General features: G+C 42.1%; 3 protein-coding genes across 4 annotated transcripts; all 3 read right to left on the reverse strand.

The window, feature by feature from the left end:
- Positions 1–181: 181 nt before the first annotated feature.
- On the reverse strand, positions 182–3476 carry dram2b (DNA-damage regulated autophagy modulator 2b). Of its 2 annotated transcripts, none has more exons than XM_088309198.1 (8): positions 3219–3475; positions 2184–2342; positions 1997–2064; positions 1656–1801; positions 1229–1406; positions 840–922; positions 629–721; positions 182–548 (listed from the first exon to the last, which is right to left on the reverse strand). In XM_088309198.1, exons 2-8 carry the CDS (start codon positions 2312–2314, stop codon positions 411–413), a joined length of 837 nt encoding a protein of 278 aa, XP_088165324.1. In that variant the 5' UTR covers positions 2315–2342; positions 3219–3475; the 3' UTR covers positions 182–410. The 2 variants fall into 2 exon arrangements, with proteins under 2 accessions (XP_088165324.1, XP_088165325.1); XM_088309199.1 differs by having other exon boundaries at positions 401–548; positions 1229–1449; positions 3219–3476.
- A 546-nt stretch (positions 3477–4022) lies between these two features.
- Positions 4023–8093, reverse strand: LOC148326997 (transmembrane protein 263). The gene is made up of 3 exons (XM_088310104.1): positions 7727–8093; positions 6520–6607; positions 4023–5417 (listed from the first exon to the last, which is right to left on the reverse strand). The coding sequence occupies exons 1-3, from the start codon at positions 7733–7735 to the stop codon at positions 5125–5127; spliced, it is 390 nt and encodes a 129-aa protein (XP_088166230.1). The 5' UTR covers positions 7736–8093; the 3' UTR covers positions 4023–5124.
- A 1234-nt stretch (positions 8094–9327) lies between these two features.
- On the reverse strand, positions 9328–19799 carry ippk (inositol 1,3,4,5,6-pentakisphosphate 2-kinase). The gene is made up of 14 exons (XM_088310001.1): positions 19552–19799; positions 17463–17522; positions 16834–16929; positions 15249–15315; positions 15053–15174; positions 13711–13800; positions 13579–13637; positions 13436–13508; positions 12701–12865; positions 12509–12626; positions 11566–11701; positions 11200–11302; positions 11022–11119; positions 9328–10777 (listed from the first exon to the last, which is right to left on the reverse strand). Exons 1-14 carry the CDS (start codon positions 19630–19632, stop codon positions 10567–10569), a joined length of 1479 nt encoding a protein of 492 aa, XP_088166127.1. The 5' UTR covers positions 19633–19799; the 3' UTR covers positions 9328–10566.
- Between the last annotated feature and the right edge of the window lie 771 nt (positions 19800–20570).

A 20570-nucleotide genomic window follows, 5' to 3' on the forward strand; every position in this document is an offset into this window, starting at 1 on the left:
AAAAATATAACCAAGATCACGTTTTTTTTTTATATGAACAGTAAAAAAATGGGACATTTCTTTTTACAAGTCGAGAGATTTCAACTCAGTGAGCACTTGACAAACCATTTTTTTTCTTTTGTTTTGCGAGGACAAAAGAGCATGTGCGTAATTAAATGAGTGAGAAAAGAATGTTCCCAAGTGTTTTCAAAGGGTGAGTAATTCTTTATTTTTTTCATACAGCATACCGATTATTTTCCATTATTTCCTATGGACTAATTTTGTTCAAATGTGAAAAACCACAGCGGAGCTTCAATGACTTTGTCATTATTGTGAGTGCGGCTAATTAGAACAAGCGCTGTCAAACAAAATATATATTTTTTTTGGCAGCGTGGTCAAAAAAGTGAGAAGCGCTTGGTACTTGTTGGGGGTCACGTGGCTCCAGTCAAAAGTGGCGCCGACTCGGAGGCTTCGGATCTGTCGGGGATGTCGGCGGCGGCGAAACTCTGAGGCGGCCAGTCGTACAAATGGTCGCATTGCACCATCACTTCGGCTCGGAGTTTAATTTTCTTCAAGGAATATATGTAAACAGGAGTACAATGATGGCAGCGATAGAACATCCTCACCGAAAAAGGAAGAGGACTACTACCTGGAAATCTCGTATGTATGTCAAGAAGAAGCTGATGAAAGACAACGCCAGGGACCACTCGCAAATCGTGCTGATGATGTGAGCCGTGTAGCCCTGGACAAAAAAAATAAATAAAAATAGGCGAAAGAGAGCTAAAACATTTATTTATTTTTATTATAAATGTTATTAAAATTTCTAATTTCAAATGTGCAATCTACGGAACACCACCCACCGTCTCTGCGGGCAACCAGTGCAACTTGCGGGCGACGTCCACACCGGGCAGGCTGCTGTACAGGATGACTGACGACACAAACACTGAGAGGCGGAGCTTAAGGAACACAGCGACATTAAAGAGGCACAACAATCCATCCGACTGTACTTGGCCGCAATACAACACACTCCCAACGTCCAAAAGCGAGCATCAGTACAAAACGTTGGTCATCAAGCATCCATCCCTCCGCTGATTCAAATAACACTCTTCGTATCCTTGACTTCATCCATCAAGACGTAGGAACAGCTAAACTATGAAAAAAAAAGTGAGACTTATTTCTGAAAAAGACGGGAATTCCTGATCTCGATCCATCCAAGTGTGATGTTCTGGTGCAGCCGTTTGAAGGATACTGGTGACAATGCTTGCGAAAGTCCAGAGCGCCAGGCCGAGGCGGACGTTGAAGAGACTCCTGCTGTGCACGTGGGGCTGCATACGGTGCGACAGCAGCGTCTGCGCCAGGATGTACAGAGCGCCCACGCCCAACGTCAACACGGCGCCCAGCAGGTGAACCGAGAACAGCGTGGTCTTCTGCAAAGGCGTTTACCAACAGGCCTGACTTCAGAAAATACGGCTACAAATACGACATTTCCGGACATTGCTATGGGAGAAGATGACTTTGAGATACAAGCCTGGCTACAGTATGAATTCAAATCTTATGTCAAGGCACCACGGCACTACATCACAGTACCCAAGTACACAATTCTGGTTTTCCCATATTTGAGAATTTATTTTTCAAAGACTTTTACTGGCTACACTTGTGATGACGACGATGCTCACCTGGAAATTGGCCACCACGCACATGCCCAAGGAGCTCAAGAGGCCCAGCAGCAGCCCAAAGCGGTTCAATCTGTTGATGCACCTGTCATTGTCGCTGGCCGTCAACGCCTCCACTTGCTTGTAGCGCACGTACACGGTGGCCATGCCTGCACGCACGCACGCACGCACGCACATACACACAACAATACAGTGGTGACACCTTTCACCATTAAAATGAATGACAATGCAATTCATCTGTTTTAGTCCTTAGAAAAAGACCTCAAAAATATTTTCAAGTGAAAATCTGCACAATATTATAATTGCATTTATAAAATATTTGTGTGCGTTTGTTTTTGCTTTACCTAAAAAGGCTGATACATCCAACATGATGCCAAATAGGCACCTCTCCGGTGCCATTGCTCCTGTGTCGCTGAAGACATCAAAGAACAAGATATGTACTTGTATAGAATGAGAGACAGACAAGCAGACAGATAATTACTAGTCTCACAAGGGGGAAATATAGCTCAGTGGTTGGCCGCACAGGTGTACCTGATGTAGGGCACCAGCGGGTCCACATGTCTCAGGATCACCGCCGTGACGTAGGCGAAGATGAACGCCGCTGCCGTCCACACCACCAGAAGGGTGGGCAGGAAGCTTAGGCCTTGCTGGAACCACCACATGACTTCCTCTTCCACTCTTGACTGTGTCCTGTAACAAAATGAATACTGGATTATTATTTTATTATCACCAATCATCCTTAATCCTTTTGAAATGCCACGCCGCCAAGAGTAACAAACTTATTTGTTTTGTTTTCATGTTTTATTGTTTTTAAATTATGAAATGAATGAACATGTTCTCACTTAGGCATACATCATTTTGATTTATTCATGCATATTTTTTTAATTAATCATTGTGGTATTGTTTTTTTTTGGTCAAGAGTTAAACTGAAAAAAATTAACATAAAAAATATATAGAAATATAATAACGAACGTATTAAATTGCGACTTCTCTGAGCGTGGTAATGGAAAATGTGTGCGGTATTTTATCATTTTGATGATGGCTCTCATGGGTTCGCGCAACTAATAAAGTCTGTGACGTCACGGCATGGGTTCTGACTAATTACTGAACAGTGTTGAAACGTGGTCATGAGACTTCCATGCCAAATTGAAGCTACCATGTCGTAAAATCCTTCAAGTCGCGACAAAGAGAAAAGTTTGCTGGTTTGTACATTAATTGAGAGCGAAGTCGAAGCGAAAGTGAAACAGCCATCTAATTAAATAATCAACATTTTGCGCGCCAGACCAAACGAACCAACCAAACTCATAGACAAATAGGACAATTTACCACGCGGAAACCAAATTAAGTGTACTATAAAAAATATATGGTTTCTGAGTCGAGCGGAAAAGCAGACGCGTTCCGGCAAACTTTTAATAACGCTAACATTCCATTAATCAATCCTTTCTGCCTTCCCTCTTATGCTAACAGCGAGTTGGTCAGCTCATGTCCGAGCGATGCTTTTTCGTTGAGATTTGTCCACCCACGTCTTTAATTTGGACCAAAAACAAACTAATAAATGACACTCACGTAACGTTACTCAAGCGAGCAAAATCCTCCACAGCAATCGGCGTAGCTCATTGCAGACGAAGACTTATGTGTAGTTCATCGGATGCTATTAAATATCAGTATAGAGTTGACTTTGTTTTTTGTCGCGTCGTTTCAAAGCATGCGACGCCAGAAGCGGAAAGGCAGCTGTCAATTATCCGAACCTAGTTTGTTACCAATGCGCATGCGCAACACCATCCGCCAAATAAGCCATACTGCGCGTGCGCCAATCAGGCATACATCTACGGCACGCCTTTGGGGACAGTTATCACTTAATAAAATAGAGGAAACGAAGTTGACGGTTTAAATAATTAAATAAAATTACAACGATGGAAAACGGGTGTATTATGCAAGGGGGATGATGGTTCATAAAAAACATTTAAAGCAGAGCAAGTTTTAATCGTTTTTCTTTGTTAGAGTGACGTCAAAAGAAGGAATTCTCTATGAAAAAAAGTAACAAAAGCATGGATTCCCTCCAAGAGGTTTGCGACGACATATTTTGACCTACGTTATAAAAGATTTATTAAGTGACCAGAATTGCGTTTTCTTCCAAGATTATCTTCAAAGACACCAAACAATGCATTCGTCCAAGCGATCATATTTCTTCCAATGTTTTTATGACTACCAACAGTCGCCCCCCCCCCCCAAAAAAAATGAACAGATGGACGGAACCAAATTCTTGCTTCAAATCAGCTGGGATCGGTTCCAGCTTGCCCCAAATGGATGTCGGTCAAGTTAAAAATTTCTTATGACCAATTCGATACAATTAATGAGATACTGGCAGTATTATCCTTCCAAAAAGTCTTTATTGATATGTTGAAAATACATAATTCACAAATTCGCGCCGGCAAAAACTCCGTGATGTGCCGGCACTTTGAAATGTTGCGGAAAACGTCAACAGACAGCAGAGCTGGTGAACGCAAGATTACGCTTGAGCTTGAACTCACTGATCAGGCACTTCTCTTTTAAGATGCAAAAACACACTGCAGGAAAAGTCCATTTCTTGTGTACAGCTTCATATGGATTTTTACTAAACACGCAAGACGTGTTCAAGAGTATTAAGGCCCAAACTGAAAAGAAAAAGAAAATTACGGAAAAAATGTATGTTGTTTTGTCCTAAAAATAATATTTTCTTTTAGACAAATTGCACCCCCCCAAGGTAATATTGAATATTTGTATTTTTACATTTTTCTTTTCGAGTATTTCTTCAGGTTATCAGTGAGTATTTTTCCCAAGATGAAAGATAATTGATTGGTCAAGATCTGTTTTCTGTGAAGAAAAAAAAAAAGCATTTTTTTCAGGAGAAAAAGTAAGATTTGTTGAGGATGTTAAAAAAAAAAAAAGCCAGATTTTTGAGGGAAAACGAAAATGAAATACGATCTAAGTTTATTCTTGCAAGATGACTATTTTTTTCTTACCTGAAAATACGCATAATTTTCATAAGAATCGTCTAGTATGTTTTCTCCTAAAAAAAAAAAACAAGACTTGAAAAAAATTCAACCTTATTCCCGAAAAAGTATGATTAAATCAAAATATGACTATGCCTTTTATTCTCTTGCAAGTTGGTATTTTTTTCCCCCCTCGTCAGTGCGGCCATAATACTCGTTGCTGGTTGGAACGCGAGTCTTTTCCTTAGCGTAAAATTGCGAATCTGTCGAAACTGACAAGACAAACAAACCAACAGCAAAATATTTGATGGTGCGCGCAATGTCAACAACAGTCCAGATAGCACAAACAAAATTGATGACCACAGCCACCAGGTTATAGCGTGAATTCCAGTCTGTGCGAGTCAAGTTGACGATTTTTTTTTTTTTGGGTGCATTGATCATTGGACGCATGAAAACCACACCAACGTGATCCCTTTGTGAAAGTTCGAAACCGGTCTCCCTCACTCGGCCTTGTCCTTCCTCTTGGCGGTGAAGGGCACCTTGTTGGCCACGGTGGAGCCCACCGAGGACACGCCGCCGGCCACGGCCGACACGCCTCCCTTCACCAGGCCCACGCCGGCGGCCGGGACGGCGCTGACCGCCGACTTGGTGATCTCCAGGCTCTTGCCGCCCACCCAGGCCACGCCGCCCACGGCCGCGCCCACCACGCCTTTGGTGACGTTGAAGAGGCCGCCCGTCACCCGCCACACCATGCCGGGCTGCGCCGCTGCCGTCGCGTGGTCCTTGGACGAGTCTGCTCGGACACAAAAATGACAACGAAGCATCAATAAGGGGAAAAACAAAAATCATGTAGAACACAAAGCATTGGTGTTTTGTTTGTTTACTCTTTTGGATTGAGTAAAAAGAGATTGGCGGTTAGCGATTTGGTTGGCGCATGCAACACCAGGACGGAACCATTGCTCATTTTCGGATGCAAATCATGATTTAAGTCAATGCAATTACATAATCGCCAAAGCTACGTCCTCTTATTCAAGGTCACCAATCAGAAGTGGCATGCCACACTGTCACACTAACCAATCAGCAGCCTGCTGGTAAAAAAAATTAAAAATAAAGATAATTAAAACAATACAACGTCCATGTCACAGTTAGCCAGCCTCCTCGAGGCTTTCCCAGCTGCTTGCAAACTGAAGCTAACAATAAGCGGGCCGCTAACTTGCCCGTGCATGCCTTCGGGCAGCAGCTACGTGCTGGCAGTGTGGAGGCTCTCCTCTCAGGAAGTAGATAAGCTCCACTTCTCACAAGAAGTGCTATCACTAAAGGTGAACGAGGAGTTACATAGAATGCGACAAAGCATGCAAGAAAAGAGAACACATGATGGAGATGCTAATGCTAATTGCTAATATGAAATTCAGAGCTGTACAGTACACTTTTCACAGAAAGCTGGCTGCAACTGCGTTAGGGCAGAGAATGACAAATTTGCATAATTAACAACAACAAAAAAAATAGAACAGCTACACAGTACGCATACGCTCAAAACTGGAAATGAATCAGTGACGGCTTATATCTGCCATGATTGATTAGTTGCCCATCAATCATGAACTGGGGTCATTTGTATCTCAAGCCACCAAAGTATTTGATTTGATATTTTGAGTTTCCCTTCTATTGCTCTAATTTAGGAAAAAAAAAAAAACATTTTTGCAAATGCCGCTATGCTGAGTGCCACAAATAGAGCAAAAAAACAAACATATGTCATTCACAAGCATGCGGTAAATAACAGAAGGCAACATGCAAACAAATATTGCACCATGTTCCCCAAGGGCGCGCCAGCATTTGGACACCCCCGAGGGCCGAGGGCCGGGAGGGGGGAGGGAGGTTTTTAGTTTGCGGTAGCTTACCCTCTGCGTGCTCACTGCAGCCAGGCTCCATTTGATCGGAGGCCAGAGTGGTGCCAGGCTGGGGCTCCACATTGACGTTATTCACATTCTGCAGGAAAATTAAAGATTATTTGACAAAAGCAAAAAAAAAAAAAAATTTCAGAAGCTTGAACTTACACTTCATGCAAGACTTCTCGTAACATTAATGTAAAATTGTGTCACGGTCTTGACCGTGCTGAACTCAGCCAATGTACCCAAGCCATTGCATTCTGGGATGGAAAAGTGATGACTAAGCTTGAATTTTGGGTTCATAATTTACAGGTTCGAGCCCCCTGGGCAAACTGTCCTTGTGGATTTGTAACATTAACACTTTATTTACACATTTAAATTCTATATTGGTACACTTAACATCAAATAACTCAAGCCACATTATTCTCTTTCAAAATAATTGAGTGACTCGGCAGTGCCTCTGCAGGTTTCAGCCAACCATTACATGTCAATATTAATTCCTTATTTGTATAAATATGGGAAAGAATGTCGGTGTCAAAGAGTTGATGCCATTTTCTTTTTCTTCTGACTCGCTGAGTGACTCAACAGCGCCTCTGCAGGTGCCAACCAATTCCTGCACTTCAGCTTGACTCAATTTCATCAGGACTCGAGTTAACATCATATTATCAGTTGACTACAAAGGAACAATAATGTCCGTCCATTGTGTACACTTAAAAAAACATTTAAACATTCGATCTTTTACACAACATTCTAAAGGTTTGCAGGCGGTATTGAAACAAACAATTCTATGTTATAAAACACGGTTCGAATGTACTTGCTTCGTGGACACACATAGGCCTATCCATCTGTTAATCTTTCTACATATTATTAAAGAACATGCTGCAGAATGTTAAAAACGAGAGTGAGCGTACTATTACTTTAAAGAACATACAAAAGGTTTGCAGGTTAAAATAAAAACTGCAAAATAAAATTATACTCTCAAAACTTGTATCAACTCTAAATAACGTCAATTTGCAGGCTTCAAAATTTTATATCAATATACAAGGTAATGAAAAAAAAAGTATTATAAAGATTTGCAGTAAGTTTAAAAACTAAAAGTGTGAGGAGAAAAAAAAAAGACCTTGGAAGAATGAAAACCCGCATTTGGTATTCTAAAGTGTAAAAGTACGTTAGTATGACGTAAATATGAATACAACATAAAGAACATGTACGTTCTTACCTTGACCATTGTGCTCGTGTCACACCTGGCGCAGGAGAAACTTGACACACTTCGTCTCTGCTCGTCTTTCACCCACGGAGCCTCCCGGGACGAAAGCCAAGCTCCAAGCGGGAAGCGGCTCGCCGCGGCCGGCCTTGTTTGCGCTGCTGCTCGAGCCTCGCCGGAGCTCGCTAACGTGGCGGCGTGTGGGCGTTTGGTCTCCCCTCAAGTCGGCTTCGCTTCGCCGCCAGAGCCACGCACTCAACGGCGGTCCTCCGCTGACGATGCTTCTTCTTCTTCGCGTCCTCTTAATCTCGTTTTCTTCTCTTCTTCTGCTCTTCTGCCGACGTGGCGCCGCGCACGTCAACGCGCACGCGTGCACGCGCACGCAATCACTCGCATGGATAGTATTTCTGGAGAGATCCTTCATATTAAAAGACTGAATATCTCATGAGTCTCGTTTATGTCATGTTCATGTCAATATGTCAAATCAGAAACCCCTTTTTTGTTAAAAAATTAAGGCAAGTAATATATCAGAACTATTGGTCAAACCAGAAATTTGAAAGCACTGTGTGCTGGGTGCGTTCTTTCACTAAAAGCCATAAAATGAGCACATTTCAGCTCCAGTCACCCGAAATCGTGTTGTTTTTTTTCTTTCATTTCTTGCCTTTATTGTGAAGGCAGGAAATGGCTTAGGGGCGTTGCAACTACATCAACGGAAGGATCCAACTCCGGATCCAGCACATCACTAACGCAGAGTAAACGTGTGCGAGCGTGTTCGTGTGCGCGTGCGTGAACTGAAGAGAGGCAGTCACATAGAGAGTGAGGCCATAAAAGTCGTCGTGTGTTCAAGTCAGTTAAAGGTCAAGTGCAGCATGATGATGTTGGAATCGACTTTGACTGTCACAGAACCAGAGTAACAATTTTGAGTAATATTTATATATATATGTGTGTGTGCGTGTTAATTGACAATTAAATTAATAATCTCGAGCAGAGGGAGAAGGGAAAAGGAGAGCAAAGGCTCCAAAAGTTGAGATGGAGCCAAAGAAAGATGAGAAAGAAGAAATGTGAAAGAAAGACTCATCTAAAGCCTGTTGTGTTTCAAAGTGTTTAATTTATTTTTATTTTGCTCCAGTATAAATTGTAAGTGACAGCAGAGCTCATTGGTCGAAATCTACAAAAATAAATAATTTACATACAAAATGGCAGACAAGCAGCCTTTGTATTCGTAAATAGCTTTGTACCCCCACCAAACATTTATACATACACACGTGGTGGGCCACCATCTTAAAAAAAATCCTCCGAGGTCCATACATCGTTTTTTTAGTTTTTCTTTTTAAAAAAAAATTGATTGTTATACTTTTGTTTTTTTTTCTGTAATTCATTCATCCATACTCTAGGTGGCGCACCGCCACCTGCTCAAATCTGACACAAAACTCATCCCAAGCATACACCACTATCATCCAGAGTTCACATTGGAAAACACACACACACAATGGCAAAACTCTCCAGCCAATAAGCAGACGGAACACTCACAGGAAGTGACATCACAGTAAACCCCTTTCACATCACCAATATAAATCAGCATACTACTGCCCCAGTGCCGCTTTTTTTCCCTTCTTTTTCTCTTCTTTCCATCCAGTACCCTAAGAGACACGGGATAGCCCCTGCATGCAGAGGGAATTTCGAGGTATGAACTTGAACGCCACTGAGACGTATCCCGCTCACTTGTCAGCCAACTGCAGCATTCGATCATCAAGATGCTCATTTGCCACACTCAGAGGTAAAAAGGATACCACCGTCACATCTGGTGAAAACGGAATGCAAACGCTTTGATACGTCGGTCACACTCATGATCACAATGCAGCGTGTGCCGTGTTGCTGTAGAAAAGTGTGCACGTGTTAAATGTCCTGCCACAGGCATACCACAAAAAAAGAACGAAAAAAGGAAATTGCCTTTTTTTGATATAATGGATCGGAGTTGCACATTATTAAAATAGGCTCAATTTATAAAATTGTAATCACGTGCAACCGATTAAATTAAGTGTATTTGAAGGACATTTATTTCTTTATTTTTTGCATTTACCAGTCGGTGAGCGTGTTGTCTCGTGGGCGTGGTCGATGTTACACTGAAAATGCACCCAAAAAGTTAGTTTGATAAGCGCATGTTAAACTGATTTAAATTAGGTCTATTCAAAGACTTTTTTTTTTTCTTTCAGTGTACGTGACACGGAGCCTACATCTCTACATGAACAAACGGTGACGACAAATTATTTTGTTAAAGCTTTAAAACCGAATCTTTTTATGCAGCGCGCTCGTGACGACCAATGTGTTAATTTTCTAAAGCTCGAAACTAAAACCTGTGAAAATCTCAGGACGGCAAGGTTGCGACTTGGATGCGTTCCTCGTGTGTGAAAGGGGGCTTGTTACAACATAATTATTTTGTTAAAGAATGTCTGTGTGAAACGGGCTCAAAACCGCAATGTGGTCTCTTGCTGCAATTTTGAAGGATCTGTGTGAAAGGGGCTCTCACGCAAACGGGCACACACACGCACACACACGCACGCACGGTCACATTAGTCCAAGGAAAAATGTGTTCCGGGCCCTCAGTGGCTTGGAAAAGGTCCCGCAATACATTCAGGAAATGACATCATGACCAGCCTCTAAGGCTCTCTTGGCACGATTCAGGTAAGCAGCATTGCCATAGAAATGCCTAAAATCAAGGTCATCATGGGTCTATTCGGAGAGACAAAGCTGCTGCCGCGCATGCCCGCCACCCGCGGCCAAAGTCAAGAAAAAGTGAAGGCCGTGAGAAGCAGGAAGCGGCGTTCCGGCGAAGCGCTGTAAAAGGTGACGCCCGCTCAGACGGGCCTGAAGAGCAGCGTGCGGTCGTCCCGGTCGGAGCCGGCGGGCAGCGTCTTGGTGTAGCACGACACGATCTTGTGGTCCAGGCCCAGCTGCAGGGGGATGCTGTCGAGCGGCTTGGGGTCCAGGTCCAGGATGGACACCGAGTAGGAGAAAGTGGGCGGTCGGGATGACAGGAAGTCCCGCAGGCGGCGCTGAGGGCACAACCTGGGCACAAGCCGCAAGGACAAGTTGAGCATTAAAGCGAGACACGTGATGGAAAATAGATTTTTTTTTTTTTTTTGGAGTAAGGGCGGAATGAGAGCATTCTTACAAGGCATGAGATAAAAAAAAAATACAAATAAATAAATTAAATAAATAAATAAATTATGAGAGCATTTCAATGGTTGATTAGTGTTTCAGTAGTGTGTGAGAGTGAATCAAAATTGATGCGATAAATGCGGCCACTCACACATCCTGGTCTTGGTCGTGGTCGTCGTCGGCGCTGGGCACGAGGGCCACCATGATGGAGCAGTCCTTGGCCGTCATGGCAACGCGATACTGATGTACCTGAACGCAGCATGGCATGCTCACAAACAGTAAGTGGGCGGAGCATGCCGAGGCATCGCCACGGCAACAAACGGGCTCACCTTGGACAAGGCGAAGTCCAGCGAGCCGTCGTCCTCTGTGGGAGTCTTCTGCAGACGCTCCAGGAAGGCCTCGTTGTACGGGCCGTCCACCTGCAGCCCACTTCTAGAAGGGGGGGGGGCGGGAAAGGAAATGATGTCACATGAGAGGAACACACACACACAGGAAGTGATGTCTCAGAGCATTGAAAACAAATGAGCGGCCGTGACGGACACATTTTAGGATTGCCTCTCACTTTCCGTTTTATTTTTTCCCCCTCCGAGTGAAGTACTAAAAGACTCTCTCGGGCTACTTGAAAAAGTTACAGGGGGAAATACAGGAAGTGTTGCCATCTGTGAGGCAGTGACAGGAAGTGATGTCATCCTTACCTCTCCTTGGGGAATTCGCGCAGGTGCTGCTCCACTCGCCGATAGAGCGGATAAAGGCCTTCAATGTTCAAGTTGTCCAACATTTGCGTGTGCAGGATGCGGGACAGAACGCTGTCGCTGGGCAAACCCTGAGAGCCTGCGCACACAACGGCGACATCGGTAACAGGATGACATCACATCGACGACAACGATAGCAATTGGTGCCATAATGAGGTACGCGAGCTGTCGTTAGGTCAACTAACTGCTCAGTAGAGCGTGTAACTCCAGTGTGGGCTAGTAACGTCACCAGCGCATAATCAAAACTTCCTCATAGCAAAGAGAAGTGTCACCCGCCTGGGTTTAGTCAGTAACTATTTTCACACTGATGACGGATCAAGATTCAACATCACCACCAGCGTTTAGTCAGTGTCAATATTACGATGCAGTTTGGCAGCCGTCGTTTCGAGACGTGCAACGTAATCATTGTCATGACGACCAGTATTTAGTCAGTACCGTTTTCATCGTAATGACAGATGAAGAGATTCATATTTGGAATTCACTCAATGACTAATAAAAGACGTGCTGCTGCATCATCCTCATCATCTAATCAGCGTGCTCATCGTGACATCGCCGGCAATTAGTCATTTTCATTGTCATCTGGACAATGACGAAATGCGTCAACATAATCGTCGCAACAAGAAGGACCGCTGGTAATTAAGCAATTCGTGTCATTATGACCGATAAAGCGATGCGACGTACATCACCAGCATTTAGTCAGTGTCATCCACATGCGACGCGTTAACATTTAGTCAGTACAATTGTCATCATGCTGACAGATGATTTGCTCTCTCACAGTCATTTAATCTGTGTCATTTTGATCATAAAAGGTGAAGACGTGCTACGTCACCAGCTTGTCATCAAGAAAACAAAAAGAAGCTACACCGAAATTGTGTTGTGGTCTGACCGTGTCGACTTCTCTCTTTGTTGAAGAGGCTGGCCTCGCAGAAAGTCCGGCCCTCTTCCCGTCGCTCCGTCACGTCCCCTCCGCCTCCGCCGCTGTTGAGTAGGGCGTTGACTAGCACCTGCGTAACATAAAGAACCTCAGCGAGACATCTCCCCGAGAAACATCGGAAAGGTGAGCGTGGCGAGCGCGCACCTGGATGAAGTCGCTGAGGACGACTTTGCCGCTCACGTGACCGTGGATGCGATTGTTGGCGCACAGGAAGTAAGGCCGGAGGTGGTAGAGCAGGGAGTTGAGATCTGACGAGTCCTCGCTGCCACCGTGGCCGCCCTCCTTGCTGCTGTATATACACTGACCCCCCTGAAACGAGCACAAACGCATTCAGTGGATTGCTTCTTTTTCTGGATGGTCAAAATGAAAGAAGCGGGAAACGGGATATGACTTTTCCACCAAAATATTTATTTGAACTCATTCGCTGGCACTGACAGCCTTAGAAGTCAAAGATTTATTTAGATAATAAATAAATAAACCAACTGAATAATACTTTTATTTTAATAGCATTTTTAAAATAAAAATATTCACAATTCATTATAATAAATAAGTAATTTAATTAATGATTCACTAATAATTGGGAAAATATGATAATATACGCTCATTTAATTGAATTATTATCCATTTATTATTTATTTATTATTATGATAAAATTATTACTTAGTTTTTTTTAGTTTAATAATTAAATAAAATCTATAATAATATAATTCAAATTTTGCACATGTAGTTTATATTTTGGAAAAATTAAGTATTAAATCAGACAAATTGTAAAATGTATCAAAATAATTTATGATGCATTATTTTGTTTTGTTCTGGACAAGAAATCAATGGTCAAAAAGTTTAAATGAAAACGTGATAAATGGAGTTGAAAAGTTGCACCTTAAAGATTTTGAAGTTGTTCTGAGGTTCTTCAATGAGCTGCCGCACGGCAAAGTGCATCCTGGCTCTGCTCCTGTGGGAACAAGCTAAGGTGTCAATCAAATGCGCTCACTCGCTCGCACGCAGAGGGCGGGCCGACTCACCCTGAGAACAAGTCGAGAGGACAGTACAGGCTGCGTCTCTTCCAGCGCCCGCTGGCGACCTGTCCGAGGTGACAAAAGCAAAAGCAAACGTTGGCGGCATTTGTGTTTCGTTTGTGTTGCTTTGGACTTTACCTTGAAGTGTTGGTGCATGCAGAAGCGACACACTTTGCTCTTGATTTGTCTGCTGATGTGCTTGGCGGACGGCAGGAAGCCGCACTTGGGCTAAAACGCATACGGCACAAAAACATTTTTAGAATACATGATTATTCCCCGATACAATCTTATTATTTTTGCATTAAAGTGTATTACAAAACAATTGCCCTCTGACTTTTCTTTTTCTCTCCCCCATATCACTTCCTCTTTCTCAAGTCACGGCTTGTGAACGTCTCTCTCTGGTTAATTGCCAATCTCAGTCGCAAACTTGCCAGTTTTCCAAATATGGCTTGGATGCGCCCCCTTGTGGTGCAATGTATTATTAGCTTGACATTTTTAAACGCTTCCGTTCATAAATTTGTGAGCACGTCATTGTTGAGCGCTCTTGCCATGACTTGCATTGCGGTCTGCTGGAGCACCCAAATGCACGGAAACATCCCAGACTTGTTACAGAAAAAGGCGACAAAAAAGATCCCGATAAGGACAATGGCGGCGTCTTTTAAGGTGGGATGGGCGAAAGCCACCCAGCAAGTCAAGCAGGCGTCTTAACGAGCTTTTTACTGACATAGACATCAAACACAATTGATGTCTGATCATTTTGTCTTAAACGAACGCATCATTCGGTTTACATAATAATGATAATGATGATGATATAATAAAATAATATCATATAGTCATATATTTAGTGGCAATATTTTTGAATGAAGGGTTAGGTTCAGCAGCAGGTGGAATTTTTATGGTGTGAACGCAATAAATATAAATGACAATGAAAATCTGCAAAATATAATGGGGTAGAAAAAGAAATCAAGATGAAAAACACATTCTGGGACACATCAAGCCATCTTTGATTGAAATTTGCTGTTGCTGAGAAATGTGTTTATCACATGTTACATTTTATTATCATAAAAATATTTTTTAACTATTTCAAGTAGAATTTAATTATTAAAAATGTCGGCATACAATATATAAAAAATATTACAATTATTTTACATGATAATTTAAAAATATATTTAAGATTATTTGTAGGGAAAATTGTTTGATATACTACTACTATGCATTACTTATCAAAATGCTTATATTAAATATATTATACTAAAATGTTTCCAAATCTTTATTGGGTTAAAAATAAAATTTAAATATAATGCAATTAAAATTGCAAAAATAATTTAGAACAATACAGTGAATCTGATTCGCTGATTTGGGGGGAAAAAAACTCACCTATGTGCATAAGAAAAAAAAAAAAAATATTTTGTTTTATTCATTTATTTATTTATTTATTTTTTTTAACATGACTGGTGTTTAGCCTGCCCGTGTGTTTTACCTTGATCTCCACACAAAGCGGCGGCGGCATATGGGCGTGCAGCAGGAGGCTTGGCGCGGTCAAGTTGGGCAGGCAGAGAGCGCAGCCGCTGTAGATGTCCATCACTTTGTCGCAGCGCCACGCTAACGCACACGTGTGTGAACATGAACATAAGTTGTTTGTCTTGCTGCTCAACAACGGCGCGTTCGTGTCTTACCGGGGCGTTGATGTTGAACTTTGATTGACAGCTGACGCACAAACTCCAGCGGCAGCTTGACAACTTCCTACAAGAAGGAGAAAAAAAAAAAAATCACTTTTCATTTAAAATCTTTTGTAGCTTTTTCTATCTTTGTAGTTTGTCCCCCCCCAATAGTTTGTCATTAATTTTTGTGTATTGTTTTCAACTAATATTTGTGGATTGTTTTAAAAATATTTCCCATATTTTTTTTTAATGTTTTTGGAATTTTCTAATATTTTTTTGTAATAGTATTTTTTATGTTTGAGTATTTTTCATCTAAAATATGTTGCAATTTGGATTTTATTTTTTAGAATGGTGTATTTGCTGTCTATAGTCGTGTCGTATTTTAATTAATTTTAATAATATTTTTCTAGACTTCAATGAACATTTTAAATATTTTTCTGTTTGTTAGCTTTGTTAGCTATTTTTTTTGTCTAATTTTCTATCTAATTATCTTTTTTTTTATTTTTGTCTATTTTTTTAATTGTTGTATTATTCGTCATGTTTTTTTTAACCTGTTTTAGTATTTTTCCTCCACCCACCCCAAGTTGTGTATTTTTCATCAAAACACTATTTTTGTTGTACTTTGTAAAAAAAAAAAAAAAGTGTTTCAATACGTTTCCATTTGTTTGGTGAGCGTTTATAAATCGATCTGTTTTAATTTGCGGTTTTTTTTAGGCTTTGGCTCTTTTGAGAACATGTCCTTAATGTTTTGACTTCCGCTCCTCCATTAGAAAGTCCCAGTCATATTTCTTTAGGCAATAATGGTATGCGACATGATAGTTTTTCTCGTTACATTAGCGATGGGACATTTTCCCGCCCGTTTTCTCTCTGATGTATACATTTATTTTAAGCCTAATTTCTGGAGCAGCCCGATAAGGCAACAAATGTTGCATTCATTCCAGCTGGCGCAACATTGTTCCAAAGCTTGTGAAGTGAGATGCTGGCAACACTCGGTTCTTATTTGCGCGTCACATTAACGCCTCGGGCCGACACGCCTCACGTTTGTCGTCTGCGACGTTCAGCCACTTTCGCGGCTGCGACAAGACGAAACAATATTGCGTTTCATCCTCAATGCACATCAGCTGACGGGCTCCATGACCAGAACACTGCGGCTTCTTGTCCGCTCATGATCTTTTTTTAAAGCGCAACACCACAGAGGCAACTTTTGGAGAACGCTGCTCACATGCAGCGTTGATGATATTCAGAAAGATGTTTCAAACTTTGACGTTTATATTTATGGCGACATTTTCAAGCACTTCGGAAATTTGCTCTTTTGGTTGAGCGAGAACATTTACAATAAATACAATTGGAATGCGATAGCTTGCTAATGCTAACCCGATGCTCTTCTTTCTAAATCGAACCGGCCTCGACCTAACCCTAACCTTGATCGAACGCCAAAACTCTGATATCCAAAGGTCAGCATTTCGGGCCACAAAAAACGACTTTTGTAGCATTTTGCCAACTAACGCTGGAATTGTTGCTGGTCAAAACGCAATTTCCTCTCGCAACATTTTTATTATTCGTGTGTGTGCGCACGTGCGTGTGCGTGCGTGCCACTCACTCCGCTGTGTATGAACTTGTCACCCAACAGGCAGCTCATCACGTTGGAGCTGAAGTCGACAATGTTCTGGATCTGCCTGAAGGCCTGCTCCGCCGTCTGAAACACACACACACATGTACACGCGTAACACACACATCGTGTCGGGGCTTTCGCTTTGTCACACGCGCACAAGCGTTAAGTCCTTGGATAAACCCGTTTGTAAACATTCTCAGTGACTTTCCTTTGTTCCAAATAGTTTTTCAGCCAGGAATTTCCGGAAGCAATATGGGTGAACATGTGGCCGTGTGTGACTTCAGCTCAGTGAGCGCAGAAACGTCGCAAATCAAGAAAACAATATCAGTACCTCATGTTTACATTTTGTATTGCTAATGTTGTTTGATCATGAAAAATCTGTTTTTAATCCAAATATCGTCCGAACGTATGCAATTTCTGTTTCCGTGATTTCCTAGCAGGGTTAAGAGACATTGGCATGGCGAGTCAAACGTCGAGGTCATGTGCAAACCAGTTTGCCCACAAGCATCCGGAGAAAATGATGTAAAACTATTTGAATAAAAGCGAAACACACGCTTGCAAGTCACTTCAAGCCACATGAGAAGGAAAAAAAAGAAAAGAACAAACGGTTGTTTTACCTGCGGCGGATTTTCTGAGTCCTCAGCGGGATATTTGAGCAGGCGAAGAACTTTCGACAGCTGCGAGGAAGGACACACACGTATCAAAAAAAATGTGGGTGTAGATTTTATGTCATCCTTGAATTAATTAGTCCTCCCCGCAAATAAAGAGCAATGAGTGTTTCAGGTATTCTTATAATTTTATAATTTCATCTCTACTAGACGTGTAATAATTAAGCCATTAATGGCTTGGGGGGGGGGGGGGTAAACAGCAACAAATTGTTAATAAACTAATCTGTAAAAATAAATAACTAAATAAATCGTGCAATAATGGGGATTTTTTTCCCATCCAATTAAAAGATGAAACAAACAACACTTGAGAACACGGCGCTCGTTCGCTAATGACGACCACCCGAGTAGGAAATGGCTGACATGCCATCAGCACAGTCAACAGTGTGCGGTTCTTCTTCTTTATTTATTTGGTACCGAGTGTTTTTTAGTCATGGGAGCTAAGCAACTAAGTGTATAAACAAACAAGGTGTGTCAGGACACTGCTGTCGTCGCCAAATATGTAGAGATTCCGCTGTTGCGCGACCACACTCGCAACATTTCGTAACAAGTGTGTTGGTTTTTGTTTTGTTTTGTTTAGAATTCGGCAATATCGCACAGGCCCTTGTGGCACTCTTCCATCTGGATGATAATACAATAATCTCACAGACAAACAAAGAAGAGTTTCGCAACTTCTGTGGTTCCGTAAAATGGAAGGATAAAGAAAACCACATTGTCTGTCTACATGTGTTGCGAATCCATGTGTGTTCCAATATCTCCAATATCATTGCTTGAGGTGTTATAACAAAAGTGCCACGGAGAACATCGTTCGTTAGCCCGTCTGTGGCATTTCCCAATTATTAAGATAAAAAAACTTAAGGAAAATTGTTGTGGTTGTTTGAATCAACTTGTCTGTACTGTAGATATATCTGTCTAATAGAAGTGGAACGATTCAACGCATTCGCATTTTTTTTTTTTTTTTTTTTTTTTTTTTTTAAATCAAAAAATATTTTCAAATCAGTTTTTGTTATACCGCTAGTCGTAGAAAAAAACAATTTCAACCACCTTGTTTTGTTCATTTTTTTTCCTGGTACAACTCAAGATGTATTATGTCACTAACAGACGGAAAATTAAACATGAGACTTCTAGAAGCACCGTTTCTGCAACAAATCGGAACTATAATTGTAAGAACCTATCATATTTTGGATTCTATTTAAAGACACACACACACGCACACAACAGCCAAAATTGTTCAATAACAGCTCTGATATTCAACTCCAATGCATTTGTTCTTATTTGTCCACAAAGATGTAGCTTTAGTCGCGTGTCAGGCATTTAAAATAAACAACACGCTGGAAAAACAACTGCGGTCGCATCCCCTTTTGCACGGTTGATAGATTTGGTCAATGACCAAGTCAGAGGAGAGTTTTCAAGACATGATGCAAAACATGTCACGAGCAACATCGAGCGCCGAGCCTGGTTTCTTTCATGTCGCCCCAAACAAACAAAAACAAGCAAAGCAGGTGTGTTGTCCCGGGCGTGTGACAACACGACGTTGTTCGATCACTTGTTGTTTAACGTCGACATGCTCGGACTGGTCCAGTGCCTTAATGGGATGGGCGGGCGCGTGTCCCTGAACGGAGCACACACACACGCACGCACACACACCCACACACACACACACACCACAGCTCGGCTCGATTCGACTCGGTCCAGCCGGCTGCCACCAGAGCCGAGAGCACCTTCGGGATGCTCCGTGATGAGAACCCACACGACCCTCACCCCACTCGGCCCAGCCCAACACGTATATTTCGGACGTATCGGTTCTTTGTGATGTTGGTACGATTTTACGCGTGTTCTCATTGAATTGCGGCCAAGCTAGCAAAATAGCTCAACGACGTTAAGGAGAATTCCTCCGGTCCGGTGGGTGACACCTACGCCATTAGCAAGACACTTTCTCCGGGAAAGCGTCGAGGCCGGCTGAAGGTGAAACAAAGTGTCAAGCGGCTGTCCGGAAAGCGTTGGAGCCCAACTTGGCTTCGTGTTAGCCTAGCAGACTCACCTGTACGTGCGAGACCACCAGGCTCTTGTTGCCCTCGCCGTGGTAACGCCAGTCATTCTCGTCCATCTTGTCCAGCTCCATGGCGGCCAACGTGGCTGCTGGCCCCCGCTGGCGTTCGGCAGCGCCGGGCGAGTTTGTGGCGAGGCGGCCGCTTGCGAGTCCGCCAACTAGTTGCGAGTCAGTTAGCTGCGACTTCACACACCGACTTTTGCCACAACCTGCCGACTAGCGGGTGCTAGCGCACACCTATTTCCGCTTACGTTTTCAAAGTAAATACAACGTCACGGTGACGTACGGGTTGCTCTAGCTCAGATTCAACCATAACATGCATTATTTATTTTTCTCAAGTCTACAATATTACAGGTACATACGATTATAATGGATCAGAGAATATATACGGGTATCATTACAAATATTTGGTGGCCATTGCCTTAATTTTGGTAAACGATTTGACTCGGAAGCAAAGCGCTTCCGCTCTGTCTCACTGTCAAACTATGTTAAAATGACGTGGAGCTTTGATTGACAGGCTGACCAGCGAATCGCCGTCACATACGCCGCGGAGAGCCATGCTTTCTCCACTCTGATTGGCCAGTCTTGTGTACTGACAGATCTTCCGTTTTCTTTTTTGTCATATTTCGGAGTGGAAACGTCCAGTTGATCATATGATCGATGAGTAATGTTTGCCCCTCGCGTGGGATAAGCACCTATAATGTTTTTTTTTTACAGTGAAGTACAAGGATTTATCCGGATTAACATGTCCTTGGAATTCATTATTCAACTCAAATAAACTAAACTATTTATAGAGGATTTTAAAACAACCACCGCTAGTTTTATCAAATATTAAGTAATCTCTTCATATGTAAAAAAAATGTTGAAATGGACATCCTGAATGTTTGTGAATTTGTCATTTTGAAATGAGGTACCGATTTGGAATAATGGATGCAAATTAAAAAATCTAATTTTGTCTGATATTCCAAAAAAAAATCAACAGATTTATCAATGGTTAAAATAATCATTAG

Source organism: Idiotropiscis lumnitzeri, chromosome 11 (assembly GCF_059441095.1).
Source record: "Idiotropiscis lumnitzeri isolate Australia: NSW breed Sydney's pygmy pipehorse chromosome 11, RoL_Ilum_1.0, whole genome shotgun sequence".
In the NCBI taxonomy this organism is placed as follows: Eukaryota; Metazoa; Chordata; class Actinopteri; order Syngnathiformes; family Syngnathidae; genus Idiotropiscis; species Idiotropiscis lumnitzeri.

Coding starts and splice junctions, on each gene's coding strand:
- dram2b (XM_088309198.1), bottom strand. CDS start 2,314: ATGTGGTGGTTCCAGCAAGGCCTAAGCTTCCTGCCCACCCTTCTGGTG. Junction 2,065..2,183: donor CCGCTGGTGCCCTACATCAG/GTACACCTGTGC, acceptor TGATGTCTTCAG/CGACACAGGAGCAATGGCAC. Junction 722..839: donor ACTGGTTGCCCGCAGAGACG/GTGGGTGGTGTT, acceptor TTTTTTGTCCAG/GGCTACACGGCTCACATCAT.
- LOC148326997 (XM_088310104.1), bottom strand. Junction 5,418..6,519: donor CTGCAGTGAGCACGCAGAGG/GTAAGCTACCGC, acceptor GTGTCCGAGCAG/ACTCGTCCAAGGACCACGCG.
- ippk (XM_088310001.1), bottom strand. CDS start 19,632: ATGGAGCTGGACAAGATGGACGAGAATGACTGGCGTTACCACGGCGAG. Junction 16,930..17,462: donor ACTCAGAAAATCCGCCGCAG/GTAAAACAACCG, acceptor TGTGTGTTTCAG/ACGGCGGAGCAGGCCTTCAG. Junction 11,303..11,565: donor CGCGAATTCCCCAAGGAGAG/GTAAGGATGACA, acceptor CCCCCCTTCTAG/AAGTGGGCTGCAGGTGGACG.